This window comes from Balaenoptera physalus (genome assembly GCF_965194825.1).
Source record: "Balaenoptera physalus genome assembly, chromosome: 19".
NCBI classification, from domain to species: Eukaryota; Metazoa; Chordata; class Mammalia; order Artiodactyla; family Balaenopteridae; genus Balaenoptera; species Balaenoptera physalus.
The window spans coordinates 10788565-10804065 of NC_138900.1; the positions used below are offsets into that span (position 1 = coordinate 10788565).

The following is a 15501-nucleotide window of genomic DNA, read 5'->3' on the forward strand; positions in this document are numbered from 1 at the left end:
GTCACAACTCGCACCTCCAGGCTCACCAGAGGGTTCACGCGGGTCAGCGCCTCTACGAGTGTGATGTGTGTGGGAAGAGCTTCAGCTACAGCTCGGGGCTTCTCACACATCAGAGACTGCATACAAGAGAGAAGCCCTACAGATGCAAGTGTGGGAAAGGCTTCAGCCGAAGCTCAGACCTCCACGTCCATCAGAGGGTCCACACGGGAGAGAAGCCCTGCAGATGCACCAAGTGTGGGAAAGGCTTCCAGCGGAATTCAGACCTTCACAGTCACCAGAGGGTCCACACGGGGGAGAGGCCCTACATCTATGACGTGTGTGGGAAGGGCTTCATTTACAGCTCTGACCTCCTCATCCTTCAGAGGGTGCACACGGGAGAGAAACCCTGTAAATGCACCGAGTGCAGCAAAGGCTTCAGTTACAGCTCAGGACTTCTCATCCACCACAGGGTCCACACGGACGAGAGACCATACCGATGCAAAGAGTGCGGAAAGGGCTTCAGATGCACCTCGAGCCTCCACAAACATCAATGAGTCCACACGGGCAAGAAGCCCTACACGTGTTGAGTGGGGCAAGAGATTCAGCTATGGTTCCAGCCTTCTCACCCACCAGACACTGCACATGGGAGAGAAGCCCTACACTTGTTACAAATGTGGAAAGGGCTTCCGGTACGGCTCAGGTCTCCTCAGTCATAAGAGAGTGCACACTGGAGAGAAACCCTATAGATGTGATGTGTGTGGGAAGGGCTACAGTCAGAGTTCACATCTCCAAGGCCATCAGAGGGTCCACACTAGCGAGAAGCCCTATAAATGCAAGGAGTGTGGGAAGGGCTTTGGTCGAAGCTCCTGTCTTCATGTCCATCAGAGGGTCCACACTGGAGAGAAGCCCTACAAGTGTGCAGAGTGTGGGAAAGGCATCAGTTATAGCTCAGGTCTGCGAAATCACCAGAGGGCGCATTTAAGCGAGGAACCTTACAAGGAGACCTGAGTTGAGGTCTCCCGTCAGAACTCAGAACTTTACATTCATCTCAGCACCAAGGCAAGGGACAAACGTCATGGACGTGATGTGTAGGGAGGTCTGCAGGAGAGACTGACCTTTTCATAGCAGCTGGTCTGTCTAGGAAGGGAAAATCTGGAAGTTTGGTAAATAGGGAAAACACTTCAGTCACAAACTTCAGTCTTTTTTTTTTTTTTAATTTATTAATTTATTTTTGGCTGCGTTGGGTCTTCGTTGCTGTGCGCAGGCTTTCTCTAGTTGTGGCGAGCGGGGGCTACTCTTCGTTGCGATGCGAGGGCTTCTCATTGCAGTGGCTTCTCTTGTTGCGGAGCACAGGCTCTAGGCACGCAGGCTTCACTAGTTGTGGCACATGGGCTTCAGTAGTTGTGGCTCGCAGGCTCTAGAGCGCAAGCTCAGTAGTTGTGGCGCACAGGCTTAGGTGTTCTGTGGCATGTGGGATCTTCCCGGACCAGGGCTCGAACCCGTGTCCCCTGCATTGGCAGGCGGATTCTTAACCACTGCGCCACCAAGGAAGCCCCACTTTTACATATTTTACTTTATAACAAAGAGTATATATCAATTTTATAGCAACAGTAAAGCTATTTTTTAAAAATTAGTCTGCTGGAACAATCCCTTATAGTCAAGGATCCATGTTATAATCTCTATAATTTTTTTTTCTTTTTCTACTGTTCACTTAGCACCCAGTACCAAATACAAGTTATACAAATGAACTGTGAAATTTGTGATTTAGATACTTTCAGAGGCTACATCATTTTTGCTGGCTGGTAGGAGATGAGGTGGCCTGGATAATTGGGAGGACCCGTTTGGCACTTCTGTTCTACATTCTGGCCCTCTGGGACCCGTGAGCCCACAAGCCTGGCTTCATAGAGGACGGCGCACCATGACTCCAATCTGACTTCTGCATCTGGGTGACTCAGGAGACCTGAGACTTGGCCTGTGCTGAGTTCCTTTCTGCTATCTACGGCTGCAAGAAAAAGAATCTAAGTTATAGGCATACGTCAAAGATATTGCAGGTTTGATTCCAAACCACTGCTATACGCGAATATTGCAAGAAAAGCAAGTCACACGAATTTTTTGGTTTCCCAGTGTATGTTTACACTACACCGTAGTCTGTTAAGTATGCAATAGCATTATGTCTAAAAAACAACTTAATTTAAAAATACTTTATTCCTGGGGATTTCCCTGGCAGTCCAGTGGCTAGGACTCAGCACTTTCACTGCCGTGGGCCTGATCCCTAGTTGGGGAACTAAGATCCTGCAAGCCACGTGGCATGGCCTAAATAAATAAATAAATAACAAAAGTATTTTACTGCTAAAAAATGCTAACCATCATCTGAGCCTTCAGTGAGTTGTAATCTTTTTGCAACAGTTAACGCCAAAGATCACTGATCACAATAAAATAATTTAAAAAAACGAAAAAAAAAAAGATCACTGATCACCCTGACAAATACAGCAATAATGACAAAGTTTGAAATACTGTGAGAATTACCAAAGTGTGACACAGAGACACGAAGTGAGCAAATGATGTTGAAAAAATGGCGCCAATAGACTTGCTTGCCACAGGCTTGCCACAGACTTTCAGTTTGTAATAAAAACACATTATCTGTGGAGTGCAGTAAAATGAGGTGTGCCTGCACTTTAGAAGGTGATAAGTACCAAGAAGGGAAAGGTAAAGTGGGGTAAGACAGATGGTGAAGTGCCGGGGGCTGTTGCAGTTTTAAATAGGAATGTCATAGTAGACCTCACTGAGAGTAACATTTGAGCAAAGAATAAAGAAGGTGGAGCAAACTTTGTGGCCACCAAGGAAAAGAACATACCAGCAGAGGGAACAGTGATCAGGTTTGACAGCACAAAGCCCAGTGTGGTTGGACCAGAATGGGCAAGTGAGGAAGTAGTGGAAGATGAGGTCAAAGAGGAGAGGCTAAAAGAGAATAAATGAACTCAAATGTGGAGGATCTACATATTTATCACAAATATCACTGAGGCATATTAAAGAAAACATCCTCCTCCCCATCTGATAAAAAAAAGTCTGTTAGGATCTGCCAAAATGAAGGCTGACTATCATGTCTGTGGCAGATTTTACTAGATTTTTTTTTTAATCAGAGAAACTGAAATGTCAAGACATCAAATGACAAGAGACAGGCCGAAAGCACTGTTCTCTTTATGTGCCCCAAGTTGCAACGTCAAGCTATAGTTGAATATTTTCCCTCCAACTCCTGCCAATCACCGACTGTCTAATCTAGGATTAGAGCTGACACAGATTGTTCTCATCCATTTTTGTTTGTTTTTGTTTTTGGCTCTTTCCCTACAGGCCAGAATTATAGGCTGTAATGTAATCCTTATTCAATTTTAGGGCCCAATTCAATTAATCCCAATTCAAATTTATGGCATCAGAAAGGACGTCTTCTGTAATAGAAATCTTAAACTGAGAGAAAGCATTAAGCCCCAACAAGGGAGACTTCTCAAAGAGAATCTGAAAACTTTACAAGTTTTCGTAATTTGTTGAAATTGGTCTCTTTAAAGAGAACCCCAGACTCAGTACTATTCCCCTGATAAAGGACAGCAGCTACTTACTAGTTACTTCTTCCTGCTTCTCCAAAGGGGGAAATTACAGGGTTATGTCAGGTCTTAAGCATGGAAGATTTTCCAGAGTCCCCTTCAATAGAAACAACCCGTGAAAAAAGAAAGTAAATTTTAATTGAAAAGTTACGTGTTTATAAAACTAAAGGATATGTCTTCAAAATAAGAACCTATGAAGATTTTCACTAAAATGCAAGTGCTCATTTCCAGGTGTTAAGATATTGACTCTTACCTCTCCTTTTTTTATCATGGGTAGAGAGAGGTTTTAAAAGTTATTATGAACATTTCACTGTTATTTTATCGGTATTGTGATTGTTACTATTATTTTAGAAAAATAAAGTCCGGGTGGACCCAGCGGCACCGTGAACCCCCGGGCAACCGAGCGCGGACGCAGGTGCCGCGCAGGGGATTCTGGGGGTTGTAGTCCGCAGGCTACCTTGCGCATGCGCCGTGGTTCCTGAGGGGGGGCTGTGGGCGACTTATTTTGGGGCGCTGAGGTGCGTGCGGCCCGGACCGCGCCCCCTTCCGAGGTATCACTGGGCATGGGGGTGGGGAGGTGGGAAGCTGTAACCGGCCCTATCGACTGGAATAGGAGGAGTTGGAAGCGGGGACGGGTGACCGATAAAAGGGCCTTTTCGGCGGGGCGGGGTGGTGAGGGGCTCCGGCCCGGCCTCCCTGAGGTGCAGTCGGGAGAGCTTGGGCTCGTTTGCGATGATTGATTCAGGTGGTTCCCCTGCAGGCTGCTGGGTCATGGCTTGGGATGTGCATCCCCGGGTCAGGCTTGGTGTCCGTCTTGGCATATGCATCTCGACCCAGACCGGGGACTGGGGCCGTTGGCTCAGGTTTTGGAGATGCTGGTTTTCGGCCATGAGCCCCTGACTGGGGAGAGGAATTGACTCAAGCAGTTCATCTCCGATATGGGGGACGGCTTGGGCTGTTCATTCCTCAGTCTGGCGGGGGGCGATTTTGGCTCAGCACCCCTAGATTCTTGGAGTCTTGGATTCTGAGCGCTAGGTTTGGGTTTGGCAGCTCTGACTCCAGCGGGGCATTCTTGACTTTAGGGCGGAAGTTCTGGCCTCTGGAAATAGGGGGGCAGCTGAGACTGTACATCCCTTCTCTACGGGGATAAATCTGGAGTATGTCTCTGAATACAGTTTGAAAAGAACTGCCCCAAATTATTAACCCCATCCTCACCTCGCATGCTATGAGCCAGGGAGTGCAATCTTTGGGGATTGTGACACATAGTAACTTGTTAAATTGCAGTCAACAAATTTGAACACTGCCTCTACATTTGATAAAATTAGAGAATTACTGTTAATTTTTGAAGTGTAATATTAGCATTTTTAAAATGATTTCATATCTTTCAGAGGTACTTAATGAAATATTTATGGACGAAATAATATGATGTCAGGGATTTGCTTCAAAATAATATGTGAGGGCTTCCCTGGTGGCGCAGCGGTTAAGAATCCGCCTGCCAATGCAGGGGACACGGGTTCAAGCCCTGGTCGGGGAAGATCCCACATGCCGCAGAGCAACTCAGCCCGTGCGCCACAACTACTGAGCTTGTGCTCTAGAGCCCGCGAGCCACAACTACTGAAGCCCGCGCACCTAGAGCCCGTGCTCCACAACGAGAAGCCACCGCAATGAGAAGCTCTCTCACCGCAACGAAGAGTAGCCCCTGCTCGCCACAACTAGAGAAAGCCCGCGCACAGCAACGAAGACCCAATGCAGCCAAAAATAAATAAATAAATGAATTTATAAAAAATAAAAAGGAAATGATCTAGTTAAAAATTAATAATAATAATATGTGAGTATGTGGGGAAACGGTAGAGGTGTAGTTGAAAGAAAAGTGACCACGTGTTAATACTTGTTTAAGCCAAGTGATTGGTACCTGCGGGTTCATTATGCTATTCTGCCTGCCTTGTGTGTGTTAGAAATTTCCGTAATTAAATATTTTGGAAACAATTTTCCAGTTAACTAACTAGGAAGTGCCTGAAGCATAGGAAGGTTCCATTTTCCTCTTAGTTACACATAGTATATGGGGCCAGACCTTGGGGATTCCCCCTCAGATTAGACCCCTATGCCCTGAGAGTCACTGTGAGCTCCAAGGTGCAGTCAGAGCTTCAGGCCTTTCAATAAAATTCTGTAGTTTTCTTCCTTAATGAAATTGATTCATAGGTCATTCATGTCTTTTGTCTCTTGCAAATGGGATAATTTTTTTCTTCTATCTCTGTAAGTATAGGTATGTTTTTCAACATCTCAAACCTAATATTTCCAAAACTGAGCTCCTGATTTTCAAAACCTGCCCCTCCTATGGTCTTCCCCATCTCTGTAAACGGCAACTCCATCCTCCCAGTCACTGAGGCCAAGGCTTTCTCTCCTGTCTTTCTTTTCCAGCCCACATGCAAGCCATCAGCAGATCCTGTTGACCAGATCATCAGTATAAATGCAGGACCCAAACATTTCTCACTCCCTCCTCCTCTACAGCCCTGATCCAAGGCACCGTCATTGCTGGCTGGGATTTTGTGAAAACCTCCTAACTAGTCTTCCTGCTCCTTCTCTTGCCATTGGTAGTCCATTCTTAACAGCAGCCAGCGTGATCCTGTTAACACCCAAGTTAAATCATGTCACTCTGTTCAAAATCCTCCCGTTGCTCCGAACTAATGAGACTAACAGCCCATATCCTTCAAATGACCTTACACCATCTACCCCCTGGCTCTCATTTACCTGTATTTCATCTCCTCTTGCTCATTCCCTCACTCCACTTTAGGCATGTGCCATGAATGCTGCCACCTCAGGGTCTTTGCACTTGCTGTTTCCTCTGTCTAGAACATTCTGTACATATACTTGCATTGCTCACTGCCTTACTTACTTATTCCCTTATCTTTACTCACATATCACCTCAGTGAGCCCTTTCCTGACCACCCTGTTTCACTCCCCCTTCCCCCCCCCCGTTTTTTTTTTTTTTGCTCCATAGCACTGACCACTGTGGTATCTTCAGCGTCCAGATCACTGCCTGGCACCCAGTAGGTACTTAATAAATATGCGTTGCACGAGGGAATGCAGTCCCTGACCTCTCTGAGCTTAGAGCCAAAAGCAGAAGATAATTAAGCCACTACAATATAGTGGTATGGTAGGAGACGTGGTACCTGCCGTGGTCTGAATGTTTGTGTCCCCCTCAAATTCATATGTTGAAATCCTAAGGGCCAGAGTGATGGTATTAAGAGGTATGGCTTTGAAAGGTGATTAGGTCCTGAGGTCAGAGCCCTCATGAATGAGATTCATGCCTTTCTAAAAGAGGCCTGAGAGAGCTCCCTTGCCCCTTCTGCCATGTGAAGATACAACAAGAAGTCTGCGACCTGGAAGGAGGTCCTCACCCCGATCTTGGAATTCCAGCCTCCAGGACTGTGAGAAGTAAATTTCTGTTGTTTATAAGCCACACAGTCTGTTGTAGTGGCTGGAACAGACTAACACAGTATCTAATGTAGTAGGGGTTATCAAGGAAGGCTTCCTGGAGGAAGTAACATTGAAACTGAGACCTGAAAGAAAATAATAATAATAATAACAACAACACAGTGTTCAGACTCTTTAACATGACATCCAAGATTCTTCGGGATTTGGCCGCTGGTGATGTTTCCGGCACCATCCTAGCCACCCTGCCCTGTTGTGATTTTCTGTGTTCCTGTCTGTACCCAGTGCTTCCTGTCTCTGATTGGACCACAGTATTTCCCATATCTGTTCTCTTGCCCACACTGCCACTGTGGCCCTTTATCCTTTCCCTTCCTTGTCAGTTTGGCAGATGCCTACTGTTTCTTCAGACATGAGCTACAGCTCCACTGTCATCTCTCTAAAGCCTTCCCTGACTGCCTGGACCCCTCTCAGGGAGTGTTGGGTTCCTATTTCCCTGTGTCTTTCTTCGATTTTGTGGCGTGTCTGTTGCAGCCCTTCTCACATTCCCGTGAATGAATTGGCTCACTTCTGTACCCCCTACTTTGCCTCCCCTTTAGATCAAGGACTCAATCTTACTTTTATAGCTGCAGCTCTTAGCTCACAGCCCAGTGCACAATAGCCAGCACTTACTGACTCCTCACTCTATGTGAGGCAATGTTCTGACCACTTTACATGTGATAACTTATCAAATTCCCAAAACCACACTATGAAATAGGTTCTCTTAATATCCTGTCTCGTGCAGATGCAGGAACTGAGGCACCACAGCCAATGAATGACAAGGCCAAGCTTTGAGGCCCACAACCAGTGAATGACAAAGCCAAGCCTGGAACCCAGGCAGTCTGGTTTCAGAGTCTACTGTCTCAACAGCCAGGCTCTGCTGCCTTTTCTCATAGTCAAATGTGAGCAGTTTTCCTTGCACTTTTGATCTCACGATCTGACCTCTTCAGTCTAAAAATTAAGTTTGGCCAAGGCCCAGACTTCCCCATTCATTCACTTATTTGGCACCTGTTGCATGCTAAACTTGCCACATGTACATGAATAATACAATCTCTATTCATAAGGAGCACATGTTACAGGAGAGGAAGCAAAAAGTAACCAGAAAAATTGCAGTACAGTGTGAAAAGTGTTAACAATGGATGTCTGTACAAGATCCTGTGGTCTGACTGTAGTAGAATGATCCCCATGGGTGGGGTATACGAGAAGGTCATTAGAAAAGACCTTCCCTAGTCCCATAGTTCACAGTCACTTGAACCTAGCCAGTAATAGGCTTTGTCCTGTGCACAAGCCGTGTCTCACTAGTCTTAGGTTTTTGAATGGGCTTTCTGAGGTTAGGACTGCAGTATACAGTTGTGCAGTTTGGGTACTGCGCAAAGAGACCACATCTAAAGTGTGCTATTCATGTTAAAGAATACATGCGCACACACACACAGTTTTTCAGCAGGTAGCAGTAAAAATGTCTTGTTTTAACAAAATCAGTATATTATAGTAATTTTCCAACAGGTGGAAGGAAAGGATCTTGAGGAAGGGGTGTGTTTTCCTAATTTGTCCAAAGGCAAATAAGAGTGGATAAGGGACGGCCCTGTCTGCAGTCCTGCCACAGGCCTAAGGGCTGAAAGTGATTTCATAGAGTCCTTTGGCTCAGAGAGTCACAGATCACAGATCTACAACTCTGACTTGATCACATGACATTGACCCTCCCACACACAGAGGAAATGGTCTTTATCCTGGTCCCCAGATGATTCCACGTGGTTGCTAGGTACATCTGGAAGAGTTCAGTTTAGTCTCTCTCCTCAGTTCTGCAGCCTTTCTTTCTTTTTCTTTTTCTTTTTTTAAAAAAATATTTATTTATATATTTGGCTGAGCCGGGTCTTCGTTGTGGTATGCGGAATCTTCGTTGCAGCATGCGGACTCTTAGTTGCAGCATGCATACGGGATCTAGTTCCCTGACCAGGGTTCGATCCTGGGCCCCCTGCATTGGGAATGCAGAGCCTTACCCACTGGACCACCAGGGAAGTCCCAGGGGCTTATATTTCTAATTGTGTTTCTGGGCAGCTGCAGTTCCAAATTCAGCTGCAGCTTGCCCTCTAGGTCCTCTCTGCATCAAGAGGTTGCTATGGGCACCTGGTCTCCTTCCTGCTGCAGTAACTCAGATCAGCGTGATGATCGGATTAAGTGAATGAGAGGCATTGGTGGGGGGAGAGTGCGTGGGCTCTGGCAGGTGAGGAAAAGCAAGGGTCTTGAGGCATCATGTGCCGTATTATCTTTGGTTTTCTAGCTCCGGATCCACTCCCCACCTTTCCACCCTGCTCTCTGCCCTGAGAGGCCGCCATTGCCCTCTGGCCTGGCTTGTCTTTGGCCAATGGGCAGTCACAACAGGAGAATTTGGAGAGAGGGAGACGAGTGAGTTGGAGTATGTAATCCCTCGATTCTCTCTCCGCCGGGTTGTCACAGGTTGGCTGCACTTCTCAACAAAAAGTTACAGCTCCTCATATACTAAGAAGGAAATACAATAATAGTGTACTAATGACTTGGTTGTGAAGAAAATGTCACAGTCACAGTAATATGAAAACTGAATATAACCAGAAACAATGTAGATGCCCTTCAAAGGTGAACAGTTATACAGAGTGTGGTACATACATAGCATGGAAAATGACTCAGCAATTAAAAAAGAACAAACTATGGATACACACAACAATCTGGATGACCCTCCAAAGAATTATGCCAAGTGACAAACAGCAATCCCCAAAGCGCACATGCTGCATGTTTCCATTTATAGAACATTCTTTTTTTTCCATTTTATTATTATTTATTTTATTTACTTATTTTTGGCTGCATTGGGTCTTTGCTGCTGCACGTGGGCTTTCTCTAGTTGCAGTGAGCAGGGGCTACTCTTGGCTGCGGTGCGCGGGCTTCTCATTATGGTGGCTTCTCTTGTTGCGGAGCACGGGCTCTAGGCGCCAGGGCTTCAGGAGTTGTGGCTCACGGGCTTAGTTGCTCCGCGGCACGTGGGATCTTCCCGGACCAGGGCTCGAACCCGTGTCCCCTGCACTGGCAGGCGGATTCTTAACCACTGCGCCACCAGGGAAGCCCTATATAACATTCTTGAAATGAAAAAAGTATAGAAATAGAGAACAGATTAATGGTTGCCAGTTGCCAGAGAGGGGAGGGCTGAAGGGAAGGGGGGGTGATTATAAAAGGGCAACATGATAAATCCTTTTGGTGATGGAAATATTCTGTACCTCGTTTGTATCATTGTCGATATCCCGGTACTATGGTTTTGCAAGATGCTACCACTGAAGGAAACTGGATAAAGGATACATGGGATCTCTCAGTATTATTGCTTATAATTGTATGTGAATCTACAATTATCTCAAAATAAAAAGTTTACTTAAAAAAACTGAACCCTGGGACTTCCCTGGTGGTCCAGTGGTTAAGATTCCGCACTTCCGCTGCAGGGGGCGCAGGTTCTATCCCTGGTCAGGGAACTAAGATCCCGCATGCCAAACAAAAAAACAAACAAACAAAAAAGAGAGCAGAAGAAGCCGCCTGTCACCTTGAGATCTCTCTCCAAATGAGCAATTCCGGAGCCTCTTTTCCAGAGTCATTAGGATGTAGGTGATGTCAGTACATTCACACGTCTGAGAAAAGGAAAAAGAATGTGTCGGTTTTGACCCAAAAGCTTGAGGAGAGAGACAGGAGTTACACAAGGGTCTGGGCTGTGGGGGGATGGCGTGAGGAGGTGGGAATTCGGTCTGGTGAGAGTGAGAAGAGAGGAAAAGATATCTTGGCAGAGAAGAATGTGTGAGAAAATTTTCCAGATCAGAAGGAACCAATATTCATTCACAACTTGTCAAAACCCTTGGTCTCATGGATTCTTTCTTCTTGGCAGTTCTGCCTTCTCTGGCTCCTGCCCGTTCTAAGAGGAAGACAGTATGATTAAGCTCCAGGTAAGTTAAAGTTTCCTTTCTTTCTCTTAAATGCCATGTCCATTGGATATCTCTGTTTTCCAAAAGGAAGACAGCAATTTTTGAGTGACTCATATGGTAGGCACTTTACCTTGTTTATGACAGCTGGGAGAGGTAGTGTCATTATTCCCTTTGGAGAAATGAAGAAACAGGCTCAGGAAGGTCAAGATGTCTGGTTCAGAGCTGCTCCAAGTGCAGTTTGCACACCAGTGCTAGTCGATGAGCTGCTTGTCCCTGGTCCACAAGAGATAAGTACAGAAATACAGAAATCAGGAGTAAGCGTTGAGAAACTTTTATAGCGATTTGGTATTGCCACAGCATCTGAGTGCATGATCAGTATACATGACCACACTCTGAGTAGTAAGATTTGAATGGATATGTAACAATCTGGGTTCAACCAGCTAAGCAGAACCAGTAGGAGATAAATACTAAAAGATTTATTATGGGAGGGGTGGGGGAGGGAAGGATTGGGAGTTTGGGATTAGCAGATGCAAACTATTATACATAGAATGGATAAACAACAAGGTCCTATTGTATAACACAGGGAACTATATATATTCAATATCCTGTGATAAACCATAATGGAAAAGAATATGAAAAAGACTGTATATATATGTATAACTGAATCACTTTGCTGTACAGCAGAAATTTACACAACATTGTAAATCAACTATACTTCCGTAAAATAAAAAATTTTAAAGATTTTTAAAATAAATTTTTTATAATTTATTTTCCCTGCAGTTCAATCTTTATTATTATTATTATTATTATTTATTATTTTTTGGCTGCGTTGGGTCTTCGTTGCTGCGCGCAGCCTTCCTCTAGTTGCGGCGAGCGGGGGCTACTCTTCGTTGTGGTGCGCAGGCTTCTCATTGCAGTGGCTTCTCTTGTTGTGAAGCACGGGCTGTATGCGTGCAGGCTCAGTAGTTGTGGCACACGGGCTTAGTTGCTCCGTGGCATGTGGGATCTTCCCAGACCAGGGGTCGAACCCGTGTCCCCTGCATTGGCAGGCGGATTCATAACCGCTGCTCTGCGAGGGAAGTCCCTAAAATAAATTTATTTATTTTTATTTATTATTTTTTTGCTGCTTTGGGTCTTCGTTCTGTGCACGGGCTTTCTCTAGTTGCTGAGAGCAGGGGCTACTCTTCATGGCGGTGCATGTGCTTCTCATTGAGAATGGCTTCTCTTGCGGAGCACGGGCTCAAGCACACGGGCTTTAGTAGTTGTGGCTCGCGGGGCTCCAGAGCGCAGGCTCAGTAGTTGTGGCGCACGGGCTTCGTTACTCCGTGGCATGTGAGATCTTCCTGGACTAGGGCTCGAACCCGTGTCCCCTGCATTGGCAGGCGGATTCTTAACCATTGCACCACTAGGGAAGTCTCCAGCCTTAACTTCTTGAAGAGGGCTACAGGAAGGAGGAGGGAATGATTATGTCTCCTAGAAGCAGAACCTTGCCTGAGTAGGACTTAGCATCCTTCTTTCTGCCATAGCATCTCTTTCCTCAGTGAAGAAGATGTTTCTGCACCACCAGGGAAGTCCCTAAAGATTTATTATAAAGAATTAGCTTATGCGATTGTGGGGGCTGGGAAAGTCAGAAATCTACAGGGCAACCGGTTAGGAAGGTCAAGGCTGGAACTCTTGACCCAGTGAAGCTGCTGTCTGCGGGTGAAAGTTCTCCTTCTCTCAGGGAAGCCTTAGCTCTGCTCTTTTTTTTTTTTTTAATTTTATTTATTTATTTATTTATTTATGGCTGTGTTGGGTCTTCGTTTCTGTGCGAGGGCTTTCTCTAGTTGCGGCAAGCGGAGGCCACTCTTCATCGTGGTGCGCGGGCCTCTCACTGTCGCAGCCTCTCTTGTTGGGGAGCACAGGCTCCAGACGCGCAGGCTCAGCAATTGTGGCTCACGAGCCTAGTTGCTCCGCGGCATGTGGGATCTTCCCAGACCAGGGCTCGAACCCGTGTCCCCTGCATTGGCAGGCAGACTCTCAACCACTGCGCCACCAGGGAAGCCCAGCTCTGCTCTTAAGGCCTTTCAGCAGATTGAAGCAGCCCCCGGCCCCCCCAGATTATGTAGAGTAACCTCCTTAGAGTCAACTGATTATGGACTTTAATCACATCTACAGAATATCTGCACAGCAGCACCTCGATTAGAGTTCGATTCAGTAACTGGGGACTGTAGTCTAGCCAAGCTGATACATCAAAAAGACCATCGTGGGGTGGAGGCAAGGATTTTTTAAAATCATGAGCAATGTTTTAATTATGAAAATACACAAAAAGAGAAAATAGTATATAGTATATAGTTATATATGAATCTCCATATATAACACCTGTTATGCAGTTTCAACAATTAACATTTTGCCACATTTGCTTAATCTTTTTTCTCACTTTTCTTTATTCTTTCCCAAAGCATTTTCAGAGAATTTTAAAGACTAATGCAGGTAGCATGTTATTTCATACTGTACTGTTTTTTTTTCTGAGTTTATCACTTTCTTAAAGTGACTTACTATATGCAGCTAAAATAAACAAGCTCACACTTTCACCCTTTGCCAGGAAAACATCTTGCCCAAGTTCACAAATTCATTAGGTTACACTTTCCATCTTCTAAGTTACTGCCAGCAAGAGTTTTACAAAACGTTGCATGGCTACATCACTCAGGTTACCATTTTCCCAACCTCTTCTAATAGTTTCCTCAGCTATTGCAGCCTGGCCCCAAAGCCAATGCCATATGTATTTATTTGGTGCACTCTGCTTGTGGTAACAGTTTTTGTGTCTATTAGCTCGGTTGTGTTGGACAATGGCAGAGGGGCAAGAGAGTAAGCAGAAATATGCAAGACCCCTTAAGGCCTAAGCTTAGAATTGGAACAAGTCATGTGGCCAAATCCAAAATCAAGGGGCAAGGAAATACATTCAGGTCTTTTAGTGGAATTGGAGAGCATGAGAGAGACTATTTCTCAATAGCAATCTAATTGACCACACACTCCTGTATATTCCAGTATGTATTTCTAAAAACAGAAATGGACTAATGAGAGTATCAATAAATTTTTGCTATTGTCTAATACCCAGACAATAATCAAATTTCCCTGATTATCTCAAAAATGCTTCTTTTTGGTGTCCTTCAGTGCGTTTCTCTTTCCACAGTATCTCCTGTAGGTGCAAGCATTCAAGCTGTTACAAGGGTACTTCATAGATGGTGCTGGGTGCTAAGGAAAAGATTTAAAAATTTTTGCATTCATGTTTATTGATTTATACATTTATTTTATTAATATTTTTGGACTGTCCTTGTACTGGAATCCTATAGCAATCTCTGCATAGGCTCCCAGCAAGGGATCCACCCAGCTGCAAGGGTGGCCAGGAAATGGGTATTTTGTTTTCCCAGACTCTATAGTTGAGGCTATGGAGGGAGAAGGTGGGTAGGCTGGGCGAGCCCTCATTCTTAACCCCTTCTCCCTACAGTGTCTGTGCCACGTGGGCTGTAGGACATCAGTACGTATTTCCTGGCTCACCACCTCCAACTCCATTTCCTCCCCTAGCCTTGCAGAATCCCTCTAGCGCCCCCCAGCTCCAGAGCCTAACCGAAAGCCAGTTGTCAGATTAGAAATGTGATTTGCAGGGCTTCCCTGGTGGCGTAGTGGTTGAGAATCCGCCTGCCAATGCAGGGGACGCAGGTTCGAGCCCTGGTCCAGGAAGATCCCACATGCCGCGGAGCAACTAAGCCTGTGCGCCACAACTACTGAGCCTGTGCTCTGGAGCCCGCGAGCCACAACTACTGAGTCCAAGTGCCACAACTACTGAAGCCTGTGCGACTAGAGCCCATGCTCTGCAACAAGAGAAGCCACCACAATGAGAAGCCCACGCACCACAATGAAGAGTAGCCCCCGATCTCTGCAACTAGAGAAAGCCTGCACACAGCAACAAAGACTCAACGCAGCCAAAAATAAATAAATTAATTTAAAAAAAAAAGAAAGAAATGTTATTTGCAGAGTCCCAGCTCCAGCGTTACAAAGTGTGGTTTAAAAGTGAGGGTTTGGGGAATCCCCTGGCGGCCCAGTGGTTAGGACTTCATGCTTTCACTGCCGTGGCCCCGGGTTCAATCCCTGGTCAGGGAACTGAGAGTGTTTGGAGCAAGAAGACCACAACTTAATGACTGGCACAAAAGCTTCCAACGTGGCTCTTCTTCCAGGGGTCATTTGTGCAGATGATGAATGTGGCATGTGCTTGACGTTTTAGGAAACTGTGACCTTCAAGGACGTGGCTGTGGTCTTCACCGAGGAAGAGCTGGTGCTATTGGACTCCACCCAGGTAAACCTGTACCAAGACGTGATGCTGGAGAACTTTAGGAACCTGGTCTCTGTGGGTGAGGACAGCGACCTCCCTGTAAGTAAGCATCAAACCACTGGTCCTGTTTTCTCACGTGGTCAGCTTCAAACCAGATAGAATATTCCAGTTGGGGCACAAAGGGAAACTTTGGCCACCAGAGAGAAATCGCCTAAGAGAT

The 15501-nt window shown here is 45.7% G+C and overlaps 1 protein-coding gene across 3 annotated transcripts in view; it reads left to right on the forward strand.

Moving 5' to 3' along the window:
- LOC309649073 (zinc finger protein 285-like) overlaps positions 1–15501 on the forward strand; it is a 73250-nt gene that overhangs the window by 17264 nt on the left and 40485 nt on the right. The window contains exons 8-9 of one of the 3 annotated variants that reach the window (XM_082438609.1): positions 10936–10993; positions 15234–15380. Coding sequence is in view for 1 of the 3 variants with exons in the window: in XM_082438614.1 (XP_082294740.1) it covers positions 15234–15384 (151 nt within the window). In the remaining 2 variants the exon portion in view is untranslated. Of the gene's footprint in view, positions 1–4054; positions 4127–10935; positions 10994–15233; positions 15385–15501 lie in introns of those variants that run through there. The other 2 variants (XM_082438608.1, XM_082438614.1) reach the window with 2 other exon arrangements.